Consider the following 19,524-nt stretch of genomic DNA (forward strand, 5'->3'; position numbering starts at 1 on the left):
AAAATTATATATCAAAGAATGTTTTAAAATAAATTTCTTTATGATTTATTATCAATAAATATTTGATTTCTATACATATTTTACATGCATATATATGCATAAAAAGGGGTCACAAGTGGAAAAAGTTTAAGAAGCTTTGCTTTATGTAAATGAGTTACTGTTTTTTTGTGAGTGATTAGAGTTTTCCTACTGGAAGTTCCATACTCTGATGAAATTACTGGACTAGATTGGGGGAGGAAAGAAAATTTGATCAAATTTTGAACTATTAATTAAAATATAAGAAAATGGTTTCTTATAATTCCCAGTAAATAATTTTATAAAATAAAAATAAAAATAGAAATATTTGAGGATGTTTAGCCATTATAATAATCACAGATTGTTTCAGGAATCACTCTGTGTAGAAATATTTAATTTTAAATCTGACAGTTTATCCAGTTTGATTTCCACATTTTATACTTGAAAACAGGTACAGAAATCTTGTAACTTATAAAGACTCATACCTCTACTTAGTAGTAAAGTTTGTACCAGAAACTTGTTTTAACTCACTTTCTTACTCTTCTAACCTCGAGGATTTCTTTCTCACTCCTCAAATGTGTCACCTTGTAGGAGGAACTTGTTCCTTCTCCAGTATAAATCTCCTGCTCTTTTTTTTTTTTTTTAATAGCCTTTTATTTACAGGTTATATGTATGGGTAACTTTACAGCATTGACAATTGCCAAACCTCTTGTTCCAATTTTTCCCCTCTTACCCCCACTCCCTCCCCCAGATGGCAGGATGACCAGTAGATGTTAAATATATTAAAATATAAATTAGATACACAATAAGTATTCATGACCAAACCGTTGTTTTGCTGTACAAATAGAATCAGACTCTGAAATATTGTACAATTAGCTTGTGAAGGAAATCAAAAATGCAGGTGGGCAAAAATATAGGGATTGGGAATTCAATGTAATGGTTTTTAGTTATCTCCCAGAGTTCTTTCGCTGGGCATAGCTGGTTCAGTTCATTACTGCTCCATTGGAAATGTTTTGGTTGATCTGATTGCTGAGGATGGCCAGGTCCATCGGAACTGGTCATCATCTAGTTAAATCTCCTGTTCTTAAGCAATATTTTAGGTATAGTAACTTAATTAAGTTGATAGTACCTGGGAGTTATATAAAGAGGTTCTATGGAGGACCTTGAAAGTGATACAGAAACATTTTAACCTTCATGTAAGCAGTAGAAAATGATTAGATTTCTGGATGGGGAAGTGCTGTGATGAAGGAGTTTAAGGAAGCTTACTCTGGCAGCATTGTCTTAGTATCTCACCCTATACATTCAGCACAGTGCTTCACATGTAAAAAAGTGTTGGGAAATTATTTGTTAAATGAATGATTGGAGGAGAGTTGCCAGTATCTTGCAAGGAATCTCCAGCATTAAATCTCTATGTGTGAAGTGACAGAGATCTGTACTTAAGTTTGTGGCAGTGGCAATGGAGATGAAGGAGAAAGTTAAATATTTAAATAAAAACTGAAATATTTAAAAGAGGTAATTTATATTTCTTGATGACAGATTGGATAATAGAGATAAAGAGAACAGAATCAGACAAAACTCCAGGAGTTCTAATCTATTGAGTTAATTAAAACTTAGTTCCAGAGTGTGCTTAATAATGTTCTTATTTTCACTTAGTGCACTTAAGTCACATAGGGTTTGCTTTGTATTTGCATTTGTAATGAGTATAGAAGAGTAAAAGGCAAGAATCACAATATTGAACTAAAATGAGTTTGAATGGTGTGTCTTTTATCTACTTTGAGAACTTTCTCATTCTGATTATGGTTGATTAGGTTGAGAGAGAAGACTTATTCCTTGTGGCCCTTTCTTTTGGATGACCAAGAAAAGTACTTAAATCCTTTCTACACTCCCAGTTCTCAGAAATTTACAGTACTGGAGCCTAATACAGTGCCTTTCAACTTTAAGTAAGTAGTCTTGCCTGAGCATCTACATAATCTTTTCCTATGAAGACAATCTAGTAAAATAATTGTATTTTCTTTCCTTTGAGGTTTTGGAGGAATATGTACCATCAGTTTGACCGAACATTGCATCCTAGGCAGTCTGTATTTAAGCTGATTATGAACAAGAATGATCAAAATAAACAACTGGAAAAAGAAATTAAAGAACTAGAATCTGTGAGTATTCTGAAATACATAATATTAATTTGAATTAAGTTCAGTTCTTTAAGTCAATAGTATTATCATAGATCAATCTCTGTTTCCTTTTTTTTTTTTTTTTTTTTAAAGAAGGTAGTTTATATCATTTATATAGTTATTTTATCTTTTGGGCCTTATTAAGTAGTTGAGAAACAGAGAATGTTGATTATTAAAATCAAGAAAAACTAAAGGGGACTTTTGGAGAAAATCTGGTTGATCTATCACTCATCAAGGAGAACTTTTCCCAGACAGTTTCCTTTGGAGATCATTTCACATAGATTTGCCCAATCTCTTAAATATTTTCCCTAGAGGTTGATGCTACGGTGGAAATTAATGACTCACAGGATGAGGGCATCAAAAGATAGCAAAAGGGAAGATGTCAGTATTACGGAAGGTGAATCTGAAGGAATTCAAGCAATTGAAAGGCTCAGTTTATCTTCTGAGAAATATTTTTTCTTTTCTTTCTTTCCAATCTAAGGAAAGTGAATAGAATCATAGGATTTTAATTGGAAGAGACTTCACTGGCCACCTATTCTAGTCTCTCTGAATATATATCTTTTTTTTTTTTCCTGAGACAATTGAGGTTAAGGGTCACATAGCCAGGAAATGTTAAGTGTCTGAGGCCATATTTGAACTCAGATCATCCTGACTCCAGGACTGGTGCTCTATCCACTGTGTTACCTAGCTGTCCCTCTCTGAATATATATCTTTAAAAAAACCATCCATTCATATTGGCTTTGCTTAAAGATCTTTAATGAAGAGGAATCCACTATCTCCAAAAGCAGCTTATTCTCATTTTGATTGTTTCTAATACTTAAATGGCTTCATGACAAGAAGCCAAAATTTGCCTCCTAGCAAATTCCATCTATTTTTCCTTGTTTTGCTTTGTGGAGCCAAACAGAACAAATTCAATCCCTTGTCCATATGATGAGAGCTCTCAAATAGTTGGAAGTAGCTTATGTCCCCTATTAGTTTTCTCCAGACTAAACATCCCCAATTCTTTCAGCTTTTTCTATATGATATGGATTCTGTTCTACTATTCTGATTTCCTTTCTTTGGATATTCTCCAGCTTACCAATTTCCTTCTTAAACTGTCACCTAGCACTGACTATAGATCTAGTTTGGTCTAGCCATGGCAGAGTTGAGGGACTATCTATCACTTCCTTATTTCTGGAAATTAGACTTCTCTTAATGCTGCTCTGGACCATATTAGGTTTTTTGTTTATTTGTTTGTTTTAGCTACCACATTCCACTTTTGAATTGTTGGACTTGATGCCCATTAAAATCTTAGTATCTCTTTCAGACAAATTACTGTCTAATTTTGCTTTTCCTGGCACTCTTGATTTTTTTTTTAACCCAAGTGTGAGAAGTTATTTCTATTCCTATTGAACTTAATCTCCTGGATTCAGCCCAGTGCTCTAGCCTAAAGCTTCTTAAACTGTGAATTGCAACCCCATCTATGGTCATGTAACTGAATGTGCAGGTTGTGAAATTATGATTTATTATCAGGAATTGTTTGATTTGTATACCTCTCTATTCAGGGTCACATAAAAATTTCTTAGGTGAAAAGTAGAAAATGTTAAAGAAGTCCTGCTCTAGCCTGTTATGATCTTTTTGTATTCTGACTTTCATAGAATGTGTTAACTCTTTCTCACAGCCTTATATCATGTGAAATTTTGATGGGTATGTCATTACTTTAACACATACCACATGTTGAACTCTGATCCTTTGTGTACTCAACTAGAGACTTCCAACCAAGATGACACTGAACAATTAGTGGCTACTTAATGAGTCCAGAAATTCAGTCAAGTCTAAATTTATCTAATTTATATTATCATCTAGTCCACTTCTCTTCATGTTTTCTATAAAAATAGATGACATTCTTTTTTTGATGATTTGCTGTCAGAATTTTGTCAGAAATCAGTTAAGTTTATTGGCCTCAAGTGTGAAGACTTTAAAGTCCTTCATAGGAACATAGCAAACAATAGTAGGGAAGAGCATTATTAAATATTTATGTAGATTAGGGATAGTTTAGATAAGCGTGTTTATGAAGTTTGTCACCTTTGTCTTATAATATATCTCCTTTCCTTTAGAGTACAGCTTGGATGTCAATACTTACCATAGGCTATTTTCTCATCCTTATTCTGTTGCTCTTTAAACTATTTTATATGGACTTACTCTTTGAGGGGAGGGACTGTTTTGTTTTTATCTTTGTATTTCTAGTACCTGGCACTTAGTAAATGTTTATTGAGTTAAATCATATAAGAGTTGTGGATTTGGAATGAATATACTATAAATTGCACATCAAATATTTGTTGGACTCAGTGTTAGAAATGACTTTTTATGTCATAGTTGATAAACTAACTGATATTAGACCACAATCCTGTTCTCGTTTACTCTTTTTTACATGTGAAGTATCAATCAATGAACAGATTTTTACTAAGCACTTACTATTACTAAGACATTGTACTACCTGCTGAGGATACAAATATGGAGACTGAAACAATCTCTTCTCTTAAGAAACTTATAGTCTAATAAAGGAGACAAATGCATATATAATAAGGATATACATTTGTATGTATAAACTAGTAGTTGAGGGAATTAGTAGTTGGAGAAATCAGGAAAAGCTTTATAGAGAATATTTATGTAATAGGTATCTTAATTTCTTTGTTTTAAACTTTTCCATGAAAAGTCAAGTTTGAGAAATACAAAAATCTATATTGCATAGGCACATTTTTCTGGGTAATGATGCATATCTGCAATATGTGTAAGGATAAGATTGAATGATTTCCTTCATGTCCTATCTAGCTGAATTTATTAAAAAACACTTTAATACTGTAACTTAATGAGAATGTGTTTAAAGAACCAGTGTTTATAACTACCTTTTATTTATTTGAACTTGTTTTTTATTAATGTTTACAAGTTTTAAACTTAACAATAAATACATAAACCTAAAAGGCCTAACAGTCAGTAATTTTTCAAATTTGAATTTGTTTTAGAAAATCAAACAGCAGAAAACCAGGCATACTGATACAGTTCTCACCAAGGAATCTTTGCACTGTATCCATGCTGACTCTCCAGCCCTGAAACCTTCCCTGTGTTTTAAGAAGGAGCAGACCCTGCTACCTGTGAATGATGCTATTCGAACTATAGAGGGCAGCAACACGGCAGACAATCGCTATAGTGAATATGCTGAAGAGTTTTCCAAAACTGAACCTGCAGTTGTCAGTTTGGAGTATGGAGTAGCAAGGATGACCTGTTAATTATCACAGTGAAGTGTGTTTCTTTTTGGATGGACTAAACTGCAAGAGATGGATTATTAAGGGATGGTCTGTGCTGCATGACCAAAAGCTAATTTATCTAATGTTAGATTTTAGAATAGAACAGCATGCAAATTGCTCTTGTGAGGGGAATAAGTCAGTCTGATTTCATTTTTAGAAAGGGATGACATTTGTGATAAAAAAGAAATGAGCACTATTTGAGAGATGTTAATAAAAATGCAATTTGCACTGTAGCCTTGAAAACTGATGTTAGTTTATGATGTTTATGTTTATTATAGCTAGATGATTCTATGTTCCTGTGAACATGAATTACCTTAATTTTAATTGGGGAAAAAAGTCAACAAAATGATATTTTATTTACTCTGTAACTGAAGTAATACATTTACTTATCCACAAAAATAGATTCCTACAGAATTTGGTAAATATTGATGTTTAAAGTTGAAGTGCCATGTTAAATATTCTGAAACGGGCCTTAATACAAGTTTTAAGCTTTGTCTTCCCTTTTAATTTTTATATCATATATATATATATATGTGTGTGTGTGTGTGTGTGTGTATGGGTAGTGGAGGGCAAGAGTAGCCTTGTTAAGAACTTTCATATGAATATAGAATATTCTAAGAATCTTATGGTCTGAGCAGTTTTGAGAATTACAAATATGTCAAATCTAAAATTAGTAAAACTTGATGATTTTTCCATTCCTCTTTTTTTTTTAAATATATATTACCACTTTAGATCATTTACATGTATAGATTATTGATTTCAAGTGCATGTGCCAGGATATTTAAGACTGTGGCTTGTATATATCAATTATTGCATTTCATGAATTATCAGCTTGCTGTGGTGAATTTTCTTTTTTTGGTAAAAATGTGTGAAGTATAAAGAGCCCAAAACAATATCCTATAATACATTTTATTCTTTAAAGAAATAATGAAAAACACATTGTAGACTGTCATTGAAGAAAGGCCTTATCCCTCATATTCTGTTGTCCTTAATTTGTCTTGGTTAAAATAAAACCTTTTAACAACAAAATAAGAGGAATAGGTAGTTTAGGTTTGCTTAAAAGTGTTATTTTCAAAAAATAATTCACTTGAGCATAGGATATTTTTCTTCTCTTTTTAATGAGAGGGGAAACAGTAGGAAAAGACTTTTAATAACATATCTTGAAAGGTTTGTTTGACAAGTTTTATAACAGCTCATCCACAGCTAAAATAAAATTCTCCTTTAGTCTCCTCTTTTCCTAGTCTTTATATGCTTCATATAATCATCACTGTTTCCCTAGTAAAAAGGAAAAATAGTTTTCAAAACTGTACTACTAACAAATGGTGGATGCCTTATTTTGAATAGTAGTATAAGCACAAAAATTAGCATCTGGTTATGGTTTTCACAATATGTACCTTATCACTACATGGGAAAAAAAGAGTTTTGAGTTATCATTTGTCCACTTTTGTAGATTTATTTCAGCCTTCCAAGAAAGCACGATCACACACAATTGCCAGTCTCAGCTAATTAATGTGCTCTAAATCAGAGTAACTTGAGTAGCACAATTGAAGAATGAGTGTTGGGAAAGCTATATAGGAAACCTCATGCTCTGTCCTACTTCTAAATCTGTTTGATGAATTTTGATCTTTCAGAAGCATTAAAGATTTTCAAAAGGAAAAAAGCCTTACTTTATAGTTTATTATGTAATCCCTAAATGGCTTTCCAGAGCACACTACATAATAATAATAATACTTTATAAATACTAGCAAAAAATGTTACATGTTCAATTTGTCTGTTAGTAATGTTCTCTCCCTTCCAACTACAAGCATCAGAATAGGGAGCATAATCATTTTTGTATCCATTAATAAAGGGAAACTTTGGTGCCTTGTTATTTGCTGATTTGGGTATTGAAGTCTTTGATGGCAAATTTCTTGTATTTTGCTTGTTTATTGTTTTAATCTTTAAACGGACAGTAAATATAAACAAATCACTTAGCATTCACAGTGTCCTACAAAGTAAATATTGGTAAAAATGAGATTGTGTATATGTCTTGTAAAATTATCTTTACATTCCATGTGTATGGGAATCATAACATATATTATTTCATATATATTATATAGTTAATTAAATGTATAGCTTCTATTTTGAAATCTCTTCTTTTTTTTTTAAATAAAAGTGCCAGTCTGTGCCATTCCCTTTTCCCTATGCATAAGAAAGAAAAAGATCCAGTTAAAAAATCAGGAAGAGCTGGTTGTCCGTTGAGATTCTCTTCACTTTTATTGATTATAATGGTATATATAGATTTTAGCACTATTAATTTTTTCACTCAGATATACTTGTTAAAAAATTTTCATTTAAAAATAGCCAAAGTGGACATGTAGATTAATTCCTGTTTGGAGGGAAAGACTGGATTAAAAAAAAGGGAAAGTAGTCTGCAACTAATACAGTTGCTAAAAACTATTGGGTTATTTTCATGATGTCCATGTTATTTTCTGATGATGCAAACAGAATTTCATCTTTTTTTTTTTTTTTTTAATGATTTTTCAGTTTGGGAAGATTAAAGTTGCATGAAACCAGGAAAGCAGTTTTTCTCATTCAGTGTGAGATCTGAATAGTATGTATGAGAAAAAGACAACTGTAGAAAAAAATCTGTCAACTTTGGCTGTGGGTATTTAAAGAGGGGTATTTTGATAGGGGAAGCAAAATAGGAGAAGATATCAATAGCTTAGGAAGTAATGCTGGGACATGAAGAGTTCATTCTTAGTTGACAGGTTCTGGAAATAAATTGTAATGTATCCTAATCTTTCATGTAACTAAGGGACTTCCTCTTAGCTACCAGTTAAATAAGATACATGTGGCATAAACTAGGGCAAGTTCTTATCATTGGTAATGATCATCTAAATTAAAGTTTTCTGTTACTCATTCTGTTGTTAGTTGTTTAATTGACCCTTTTGTTTTGTAAGACAGCTGACTTTAATGTGCCATGACTAGTGAAATAAAATAGAACAGGGAATCTGTGTATAAAAAATTACATTGTCACTGGCAAAATCCTGATTTCAGTGGAAAATCCTCTGATCCTGAATCCAGTGGAAAAGTCTTCTTGACCCAGAAATTAGGGTGAGTACAACAAAGAAATTTTGTTAAAAGAGTTAAAGTAGAATTTCAGCTAAGATGGGACAGATATTTAGAAAACAGCCTTCTGTTTCTGTTCAAGGAAAATGTTTAGAGAGCATTGTCAAGGTTATGGAGCCAAGGTTTGATTATAATTTTGCAGCAAATCACTGAACTTTTATAAACTGTTAAGAACATATGTCCTTGTTTCTCTCTGGAAAAAGAATTGGATTTAGACGAATGGAAATTAGTAGGAGAGAATCTTAGTCAATTCTATAATAAAAATGGACTTAAACTCAATTTCCAAAGACATACTTAATACATATAATTTAATACAACTGGCTTTAGGAAATTTTATAAGTATTAAAATAAGGAAAAAGAAGAAACAGCAGCAGGGAGAGGTGCCAACTAAACTAGGTGAAAAGAATGGAGTTAAGTATAATTCTGAGTGTGATACTTCACAGTAGGAGGAATGAGATCATTCCACATCTCAAGAAAGATGGCAACCTGTAATTCAAAGTACCAACTGTATTACTTGTGTAAGGACAATTATTATCACTTTCTGTGAAAAAGAAAACCAGAAATCCCCCAGAGTAGCCTCAACTGGTACAGAATTGCTGGGGTCAAATGAGCCTACCTCATTTTCCAGTTACTGTGTTCTCACAATTTCGTGATAACACTCTGAAGACCATTATATGTAGCTGGAAGCAACTTTTAAGAAACTTTTTAAATTCTGCCTTTGCATATATTTGTACCTAAACATCAAGGTTAGATATGTTATGGAGAGGAAGAATGAAAGAAACTTGAGACTTGGATAACACCACTAAATCACTGAGACAGGAAGTTAACCTCTTTTCTTGTACCTGTTTCCCCAAAAGGTGATAATTTTATGTAGAAGGCCGGAATGTTGACTGATCTGAGAAAAGTAAATAAACAGATGGAAACTATGGGAACTCTTCAGCCTGGATTTCCATCTCAATTGCCTCGCAGGGGTCCTCAAACTTTTTAAATAGGGGGCCAGTTCACTGTCCCTCAGACTGTTGGAGGGCCAGAAAAACAAAAACTTTGTTTTGTGGGCCTTTAAATAAAGAAACTGCATAGCCCTGGGTGAGGGTGTTAAACGTCCTCAACTGCTGCATCTGGTTTGAGGACCCTGGTAGAAAATGGCCTCTTTGGGTTATAGACATTAAGAATTGTTTCTATTCTATCTCTCTGGATAAAGAGGATATGAAAAGATTTGCCTTTTCAGTACCTAGTGTTAACTTAGCTGAGTCTATAAAAGATATGAATGGACAGTTTTGCCACAGGGAATGAAAAATAGCCCTATCATTTGTCAAATGTATGTTGCTGCTGCTCTTACCCCAGTAAGAAAAGCATTTCCAAAAGTTACATTGTTACATTACATGGATGATATATTGGGATGTGCACCGAAGGTTCAAATGTTAGAAGCATATCTACAAAAGACCATAGAAACACTAAGGAACTACAAATTGCATATAGCTCCAGAAAAAATTCAGATACACTCCTTTTCAATATTTAGGATGTGAAGTATATCCTAAGGTGCTTACAGTACAAAAACTTTAAGAATAGAGAAGTTGAACACCTTAAATGACTTTAAGACATTGATAGGAGATGTCCAATGGATGTGTCCAGTCTTAGGCTTAACTACCTATCAATTACAACCATTATATAACATTTTAAGGGGAGACAGTGCTTTAAACTCACCATGCCCGCTTACAAAAGAAGTTCAACTGGCTTAGAGAGAAGTTGAATTGGCTCTGTTAAACAATGAATGTGGTTGAAAGAGTTGCTCAAAAACCCTTGGAAATATCAGTTTTTGCTACACAAGAGGCACCCACAGCAGTCCTTAATGAAGGAGACAGTGTGATCAAGTGGGTGAACCTCCCAGCACAAGCAGACCAAAGCCTTACTCCTTACCCAGTGCTTGTGGCTAGAATTTTATTAAAGGCCATTAAGTAAGCAGTACAATTATCTGGCATAAGACCTGACATGATATACACCTTTTATACCAATGCACAAATTATTGTATGCTGTGAAACCATCCCAGTGTGGCAGATTTTATTGGTCACATCTCCAAATTTTACACACGGGTCTCCATTAAAGATAACATTACATAATTGGCAATGGATTCTTGAAGAAAAGGTTTCTAAAGTGCCTCTTAAAGGACCAACTATTTTTACAGATGCATCCAAACTTAACATTTGTGCTGTGTACTCTTATAATTTAACTTTAAAAGAGAGTAATCAGAACTCCTTTTCAGTCCATTCAGCAGAATGAATTGAATGCAATCATTCTAGCTCTTATTTATTATCTAGGAGATATAAATCTCGTATCTGATTCTGCCTATTCAGTAGGCGTGGTACAAAGAATTGCCACAGCCCAAATAAAATTTGTAGCCTCTAATATATAATCAGCTCTTTAAGGAACTTCAGGAGCAAGTGAGAAAGTGTCCAGGTAAGATTTATATCTTGCATGTCCACCAGGTCCTATTTTTGATGGTAATTCAAAGGCAGATTCTAACTATGTTGGCCAATCCTCCTTTATTTCAGGGAGCCCAAGAATCTCATTCTAAATATCATCGGGCTGCTTGAGCTTTACATTTTCAATTTGGTATAACAAAAGAGGAAGCTAGGAGCATAGTAAAAGCCTGTACAGCTTGCCTTCCTTTCCACGTGTCTATGCTCCCTCCAGGAAAAAACCCTCGTGGTCTGAGACCTAATGAAATTTGGCAAATGGCTGTGAGCCATTATAAATCTTTTGGTTGTCTTGTCTTTTATCCATGTTGTGGTAGACACCTTTTCAGGATTCTTTTGTAAGAGTAGTCACTGAATTCCTTATACAAGATTTTGCAATCGTGGGTGTGCCACAAGCAATAAAAACAGATAATGGACCTGCATATACTTCTAAACATTTTGCACACTTTTGTGAACAGTATAAAATTTTACACACCACTGGCATACCCTTTAATCCTCAAGGGCAGGCAATAGTAGAGAGGACATTTAGACTCTACTCCAAAAATAAAAGGGGGAGCCACAGGTAACCCTACAGAACTTCTAAATTTAACTCTATATATTATTAATTTTTTAATTTTTGATGGAGATGCACTGGCTCCACTGGACAGATTTTATAACCCACCAGAAGGTCAGTGTCCAGTACGAGCAGCTCCACTATCTTTAGATAATTTCCAGGTGATGTGGAGAGATCCAGAAAGTGGTGAATGGAAGGGACCAGGTAGATTAATTGCTTGGGGGAAAGGGTTTGCTTGTTATCTCTACAGATGGAGAAGGAATCAGATGGGTGCCAATGAGCCATATTTGCCTTGTCCATCAGAGAGAGATGGAGCAGACCCTTGAAATGAAGAAGACCCAAGAAACATCTGGTTCTATCTCTGACTGTGCCCATCACTGAAAGAGCATGACAATGAACATCAAAAATTGTTGATGAGACTACTGCAGGACTTCAAAAATTTGCAGGAATCATTGGATTCCCTGACACATGAAGTAATGGACAATTGGTTTTGGACTATCTCTTGGCTGCTGAAGGAGGTGTATGTGTGATTGTTACTTCTGTAGCCTGCTTCTAGGACTTATGGACATGTATAATTCCTCATGTTGATTCATGTTATTTGTTACATCACTACTAGCCTGTGTTATATAACTATGTGCTTATGTAATACCTCCCATGCTGATGGATTTATTATACCTGTTTCAATCCAGAGGAAACCTGCTAACAATATCTAGTTTGGTGTTCTCACCTTCCTGAGAAGTCAGGGAGGGTATGACCACCTATGTTCTAAAACAAAAGAAAGCAGAAGATATAATAGGCCAGAACTCTGGAGAAACATACTTGAAAAAAGGTGTTAACTCAGTGGAATTGATGATGTAATGGTTCTCTAGTATACATATACTTAGTACTTAGCATGGTGATGTAATGGTTCTCTAGTTCACATATGCTTAGTATACTGTAATAATGTAATTATAATAGGGTATTTAAACTGGGGACAAAATCAGACTCAGGGGAAAACTGTTTGAGACTGTCAGACTGTCAGACTTATGGAGGAGACTGGGTCAGATTATGACAGACACAGACTGTGAAGGAGACAATAAAAACTTTGGATTCTATTCTTCATCCTCATGGTGACAATCCAGCTGAGACTAAGGCCCTTCCGAAGGATCTTCAGAAAGCTAGCCCAGACATTACAATTTTACAAGTAAATATGAGAATAAAACAATAAAGGTGGTCAGAAATTAGCAATATTTGGGGTAATACAGGTTACAAATATCTTGACTGTGGAGATGACACCAAATTTCCTGTTTTAAACAGTTTGAACCAAGGGACTAATAATGCTACAGTTTTGTATCTCTTTTATACCATATATCTTAGCTTTAAAAATTGCCCAATATATATGGGTAGCTCAAAGCTTAGAGCCTGGAAATTTTATAGTAGTAGGATTATTGTGGGGAATTGTTATCAGTGATATATGTAGGGCAGTTCTTTAGGAGGTTAGACCTAAAGTAGAGGCCAAAGGAGAATGGAAAATAGATAATTGGTAGCTATCTGCTAATAAGGATGGGGAAGGGGAAAAGAAGGGGAAAAAACAAGAATCCGAGAAGAGAAAATGACTGGCAATAAGATAAAGGAGAGCAAAACAAAACCTAAGGCATATTTGGTATCAGAACACACTGAATTCTTGTGTTTTTCCTTCTCCCTATCTTCCTAATTTTCTCTTAAATCCTCAAGCTTGGTGGGCAGTGATGAAGGAAACTGATAAAGTTTAGGCATATTATTACATACCAAGTAGGACTTTTCTGTTTAGCAGCATATTTCTAAACCTGTCTGAGGTGAGTGAATACTTGTTATGGCTAGAATAACCTTTGATAAATTGGGACTGTGTATTATATACTGAACTGACTTTGTAATTTATATTCATATATACATTTAAAAATAGGAATGGTTATCTTGAATGATTCTATTTCATTGAGTGTTGCTATATATTATGGACAGAGTTAATATAATTCAACTGTAGGTTTTGTATAAATATGCTATCCCCCAGGTTGTCAAAAACCATTCATGAAACCCTTATGTTCCCTTAGAACATTTCTTCAGGATGACAAAGAGGAATCTTCTAAGTGAATTTGTGGAAATAGGTTTATTTTAATGCTTTGAAAATTTTAATCTCACTTTGAGACCATTTCTCAAACCACTAGATTGTAAATCTTAGCACAAGTACTTTGTCACTAAATCTTGGTTTACATTAGTATATCCTGTCTACAAGCTTCTGGGTCTCAAAAGTTAAATTCCCAAGTAGTTAGAACTTTTTGGATCAGTTGGTCAGAGCTTTGACTTTTTTACAAAATTATTCAAAAGATCACCACACAATCTTTGGTTAAGCCTTGTTCCCTGTCATACTAAAATCTACTTCAATTCCTTGCTTTCAAGTTAGCATGTAGGCCCCCATGTAGGTTTCTAGTCTTCAGATATATCTTGTTTCAGATTCATCTCTGAACCAGACTCCATGCTAAAGCCATTTTCATCTTGTCTGTATTGTTCACATTTATTTGATTCCCCCATTTCTCCATCTGTTCAAACATAATCATCTTTATGGGGCATATTCATTTGAATCTCATTTGTAGTCTCATTGCTTCATCTTGAAATTGGATCACCATACTTTTCATTGAATCTACAATTTCACTAGGGGTAGATATTCCGTCTAGATGATTACAGTCCCTCTGCCTTCTCATTGTAGGACCTACAGCTACTTTCATTATGTATTGTATATATGTTTGTATATGTAGACATACAAAAACAGACAAACTAGTTTGGCCAGCTGCCTAACAATTCCTAACATTTTTCATCCATTAATTTTTTTCAGTGTGGCTAGTTAGATGTTTTTGCATTATTATCTTTCACTGAGGAAGTTTTATAGCGTTCCGGGCTCTGTCATAATTATAATATTGACAAGTAATATTTGGAGACCTTTATTATGATTGGCAACAGAGATAGCTCACTTGACATGATTACTCAGTAGATCTTTGGATTCGACTTGCTTTCTGTGTTCAAAGTGATATGGTGATACAGACAAAATTGGGGGAAAAATCGCTGTCCTCAAAATACTTCCATTTTACTTGGCAGTGGAACATATATTTAAAAAGATAAATACAGTATAATTTGAAGGAGAGAGTACCAATAATGAGAGCTGACAGAAAAGACTATAGAATAATGTAAAATAAAACAAGCACATGAATTCAATCTTGAAACTAGAAAGTGAGGAGAATATGCATTTCAAGAATAAGAGAAAATGAACAAGAGTAGGGAAATAGGCTTAAATGGGAGATCAAGTAAATTCATTTGACTGAAACACAGCATGTAATGAAAGTGATATGAAGTAAATTTGGAAAGCTAGGCTGAACCAATCTGTTGCAACAAAAGAGCAAGTGTTTATCCTAGGGGCAATAGGGAGCCATTGAAGTTTCTTGTGCGAAGAATGATCTAGATAGATCTGTGCTTTAAAAATTGCTTTGGTAACTGAGGAATGAATCCATTTAGGGAGTAAGATGCAGAAGTAGATTACAGCTGTAGTTCCCAACAAAATGTAAATAAAAACCATTGTCTTCCTTGAACACAAGTACTCCATTCTGACCTCCTTGTGTGCCTTCAGTAGATATGGGTCAGGAGGAAACAAAAGAATGTGAAAAATCAGCTCACCACCACCACCTACCTGGAGATTGTCCATCTCCAATTCAATTCAATAAACATTTATTAAACTCCTGTTATGTGCCAGGCACTTTGGTAAGCACTGAGGATACAATTAATATAAAGACAATCCCAGATCTCAAGGAATTTTCAATCTAATGGGAAAAGACAACATAAATAGAGGCAGGAGCAATGAAAGATGGGACACTGGAGGTAATGTGCAGGGAGATATCTTGTTCCCATACAAAATGGTGTGAGCTGAGATTCCAGTTTCTGTCGTCTTCTGGAGGAGTTTGATACTTCACCTTCCAGATAGAAGGGAGAGGAAGCTGAAGGAGGTGATGTCTGTAATGGTTAAGTTATCTCAAATACTTTCAAATGATTTAATTTTGTTATTGTTATTAAATGGTATAACATAATTGTCCTTTGTCCAAAAAGATAAGATTGTTAGGGCTTTGTTTATTTACTTATTTAGTCATTCATTTGAGGGCACTTAGGCTTTAGAAAATTGGCACAGTGAAATTGATGGGCAGTTTAAGAATGTTGGAGTCAGACAACCTCAGAGATCTACAGTATATCTTCAGGACTCTGTACATTTTTGGTACATTTCCTTTGTGTGTGTATTATTTATATATATATAGGAAGTACCATATGAATCCAGTCAAGGGAAGGAGAAAGGAGAGAGGTAATAGTATTGCTTACATGTATATATGTAAATTTATGTAATCCTAAAATTTTTTACAAAACTTTTTGAATCTTCTGCTTTTAATATTTCTTTCTTTCTTTCTTTTTTTAAAATGCCTCCTTTCTCTTTTAGCCTCCTCCTCCTCCATAAATATGAATTAATTCTTTCTATAGATTCCTGGGAAAACACAGTGAGACTGTTGCCAATTTTTAAAGGAGGGGAAGAGCGTAACCTATACACTGACTTAAGACAAAAGTACATATGTTAATGGGAAGGAGAGACGGGGAAGGGAAGGATAACTTGGAGATTTTGCCTAGAAATATGATGGTGTCACCTCTCAAATTTTCTAAGTTGACAGGAAAAGACAAGGGCACTGACTTAAGACAAAAGTACATATGTTGTGATGGATCCAACCCTTCTGGAGAGCAATTTGGAACTATGCTCAAAAAGTTATCAAACTGTGCATACCCTTTGACCCAGCAGTGTTTCTTTTGGGTCTATATTCCAAGGAGGGAAAGGGACCCACGTGTGCAAAAATGTTTGTAGCAGCCCTTTTCATAATGGTAAGAAACTGGAAACTATGTGGATGTCCATCAGTTGGAGAGTGACTGAATAAGTTATGGTATGTGAATGCTATGGAATATTATTGTTCTATAAGAAATGATCAGTAGGATGATTTTAGAGAAGCCTGGAGAGACTTACATGAACTGATGCTAAGTGAAATGAGCTGAACCAGGAGATCATTGTACATGACAACATAAATATTATATGATCAATTTTGATGGATATGACTCTTTCCAACAATGAGATGATTGATGCCAGTTCCAATGATCTCATGATGAAGAGAGCCATCTACACCCAGAGAAAGGACTGTAGGAACTGCATGTGGGTCACAACATAACATTCTCACCCTTTTATGTTGTTGCTCACTTGCATTTTATTTTCTTACTCATTTACTTTATTTTTTTGACCTGATTTCTCTTGTGCAGCAAGAGAATTGTATAAATATGTTTATACATATTGGATTTAACATATATTTTAACATGTTTAAAATATATTGAATTGCTTGCCATTTAGGGGGTGTGTGGGGGGAATGAGAAGAAAATCTGAAACACAAGGCTATGCAGGAGTCAATGTTGTCAAATTATCTGTGCATATGCTTTGAAAATAAAAAAGCTTTATAAAAAATAAAAATAAATAAAAAAATAAGAAATATGATAGTGTTTTCAGCAGAAATAAATACGTTTGTAGTCTGGATGGACCTAGCAAGGAAAGATTAGTTATTGCTTGGACATGATGAGTTTGAGATGCTTATAGGAAATCTAGGTGGGGGGTTGTCTGCAGGAAAGAGATTATTGCTAGATTTATAATTTTGAAGTCATCTGCATAGCAATGACATTTTAACTCCTGAAATTGTTGAGATCCTCCTGAAAGAGGGTGTTAAGGTTGAAGAAATGAATGAAAAGGTATTAAATGTTTACTACTACTGTGCGATTATAATAATGCATTCTTATTATTCACTCTACTTAATGATGGGAGTACAAATTCAAAAGTGAAGACAATACCTGTAAGGAGTGTGTTTTCTTTCCTTCCTTCCTTCCTCCTTCCCTCCCTCCCTCCTTCTCTTCCTTCCTTCCTTCTTTCCTTCCTTCCTTCCTTCCCTTTCCTTCTTTCTTCCTTCCTTCCCTTCCCTTCCCTTCCCTTTTGCAATTGGGGTTAAGTGACTTGCCCAGGGTCATACAATTAGGAAATGTTAAGTGTCTGAGACCCAATTTGAACTCAGGTCCTCTTGATTTCAGGACTGGTGCTCTATCACACTGCACCACCTTGCTGCCCCCTCATCATTTCTTATAGAACAGTAATATTCCATAACATTCATATACCATAATTTATTCAGCCATTCCCCAATTGATGGGAATCCATTTAATTTCCAATTCTTTACCACTACAAAAAGGGCTGCTAAAAACAGGGAAGTGAGACAGGAGTTTGAGAACTGACTGGCAGTGCAGGTATGTCAAAGAGATAAACACTGCCTGTCAGGCCTAACAGTAATTTGGGACTTTGTGTGATCTATGGCCTAGACTTTTAACAGAATGTGTGTAATTAAATCTTTAGTTGCTGATTGTGAAAAAGGTGAGGCTTAGATGAGGTTTGGCTTTGCCCTTTCCAGAAGGAAGGAGGGAGCAGAAAGGACAGTCCTCCCTGCAGTGTCACCCACTGGTGTTACACAAGAATGATAAAGGGAGAAACTGGAGAGTATGGAGGAGACAGCTAAATAAACGACCTGGAGAATGTGGTGAATTAGAGGGTGAAACTGGATGATGGCTTAGCAAAGGAAAAAGTTATTGGAACAATTTCCATAATTGCATTTTTCATATTAAGAATCACCTTATAAACATATATATTTTTTATAGTTGTGTTGTTGACTCTTAGTTTTTATACTGAATAGTTCCCTTTAACTGCTATTCATACTCCTTCCTTATTACAAGGAAAAATATTGAAACAAAGCCTAGTTAATATGTGACAACACATCAGAGAGTATATGTCTGTAGATACTATATTCCATGTTTTCTATTAACTTTTTTTTTTTTTAGTTATATGTCTGTAGATACTATATTCCATGTTTTCTATTAACTTTTTTTTTTTTTTTTTTTTAGTAATGAAGCAGTTGGGGTTAAGTGACTTGCAGTCATATAGATAGTAAGTGTTAAGTACTTGAGGCTGGATTTGAACTCAGGTGCCCTCCTGACACCAGGGTGGGTGCTCTACTCACTTCATTATCTAATTGCCCCTCTAGTTATATTTTAAAAAGATATTTCCTAATAGGTTAGTTACTTTGTGTAATGAAAAATTTAGCTTGTAGGAATGGATTTAATTAAAACTAGTATGGCAGAAGTTTGTAAGTAGAAAGGTGACAGTTGCTTTTAAGAAGCAAGAAATTTGTATAAAATTATTTCTGTTTTGTTGTTGTTGTTGTTGAATTTTATAATGTCCCTTCTTCACTAATCTTATCTGCATTTTTGCAAGTGAAATGAAAGTATTTTTAGTTCATCTGGTGCTAGTCTGAAAGATGCACTTAAGGGAAACCACTGGAATGAAAAGTCTGTCATTATGAAGAATGAAAAACAAAACAAAACATGGCCTCAGTATCTAGATCCATCTTCTCAGCCTTATGCTTTGTAATTCCCCTTCTCCCCCCAAATGATCTGAACATTGATATTTCATTGTATGGCTACTTCAAGTATTGATTGTTTAAGTACTAATACTTCAAAGATTTGTGATTTCATCAGCCTCTGTGATAGATTGTAGTGCAGTGACTTGCTAAGGGTCACACAGTTAATAAGTACCAGAATCAGTCTTTAAAGCCATTTAAACCCCTTGTATATAGTAGTTACTTTTAATATGTGTTGAATGAATAGGAGTAATGAGGAAAATCACAGGGGAAATCAGTAGAAAAACAGCAAGGCCAAGAAACAAGTTTACAAAAAGAGAAATCTATGTATGCTTGGGAGAGACAGGAAGCTCCTGGAGAGGAGAAAAATTGAGAATGCTGGCAAGACAGGCAATT

At 34.4% G+C, this 19,524-nt stretch overlaps 1 protein-coding gene across 4 annotated transcripts in view; it reads left to right on the top strand.

Annotated features, from left to right (window-relative positions):
- MTMR6 (myotubularin related protein 6) overlaps positions 1-7,637 on the top strand; it is a 57,945-nt gene extending 50,308 nt beyond the window's left edge. For all 4 annotated transcript variants that reach the window (XM_031960781.1, XM_031960784.1, XM_031960783.1 and 1 more), the window contains 3 exons: positions 1,824-1,955; positions 2,039-2,165; positions 5,186-7,637. In XM_031960781.1, the coding sequence (XP_031816641.1) occupies positions 1,824-1,955; positions 2,039-2,165; positions 5,186-5,449 (523 nt within the window). In that variant the 3' untranslated portion in view covers positions 5,450-7,637. The remainder of the gene's footprint in view (positions 1-1,823; positions 1,956-2,038; positions 2,166-5,185) is intronic.
- The last annotated feature ends 11,887 nt before the right edge of the window (positions 7,638-19,524 follow it).

This window comes from Sarcophilus harrisii, chromosome 3 (genome assembly GCF_902635505.1).
Source record: "Sarcophilus harrisii chromosome 3, mSarHar1.11, whole genome shotgun sequence".
Lineage (NCBI taxonomy): Eukaryota > Metazoa > Chordata > Mammalia > Dasyuromorphia > Dasyuridae > Sarcophilus > Sarcophilus harrisii.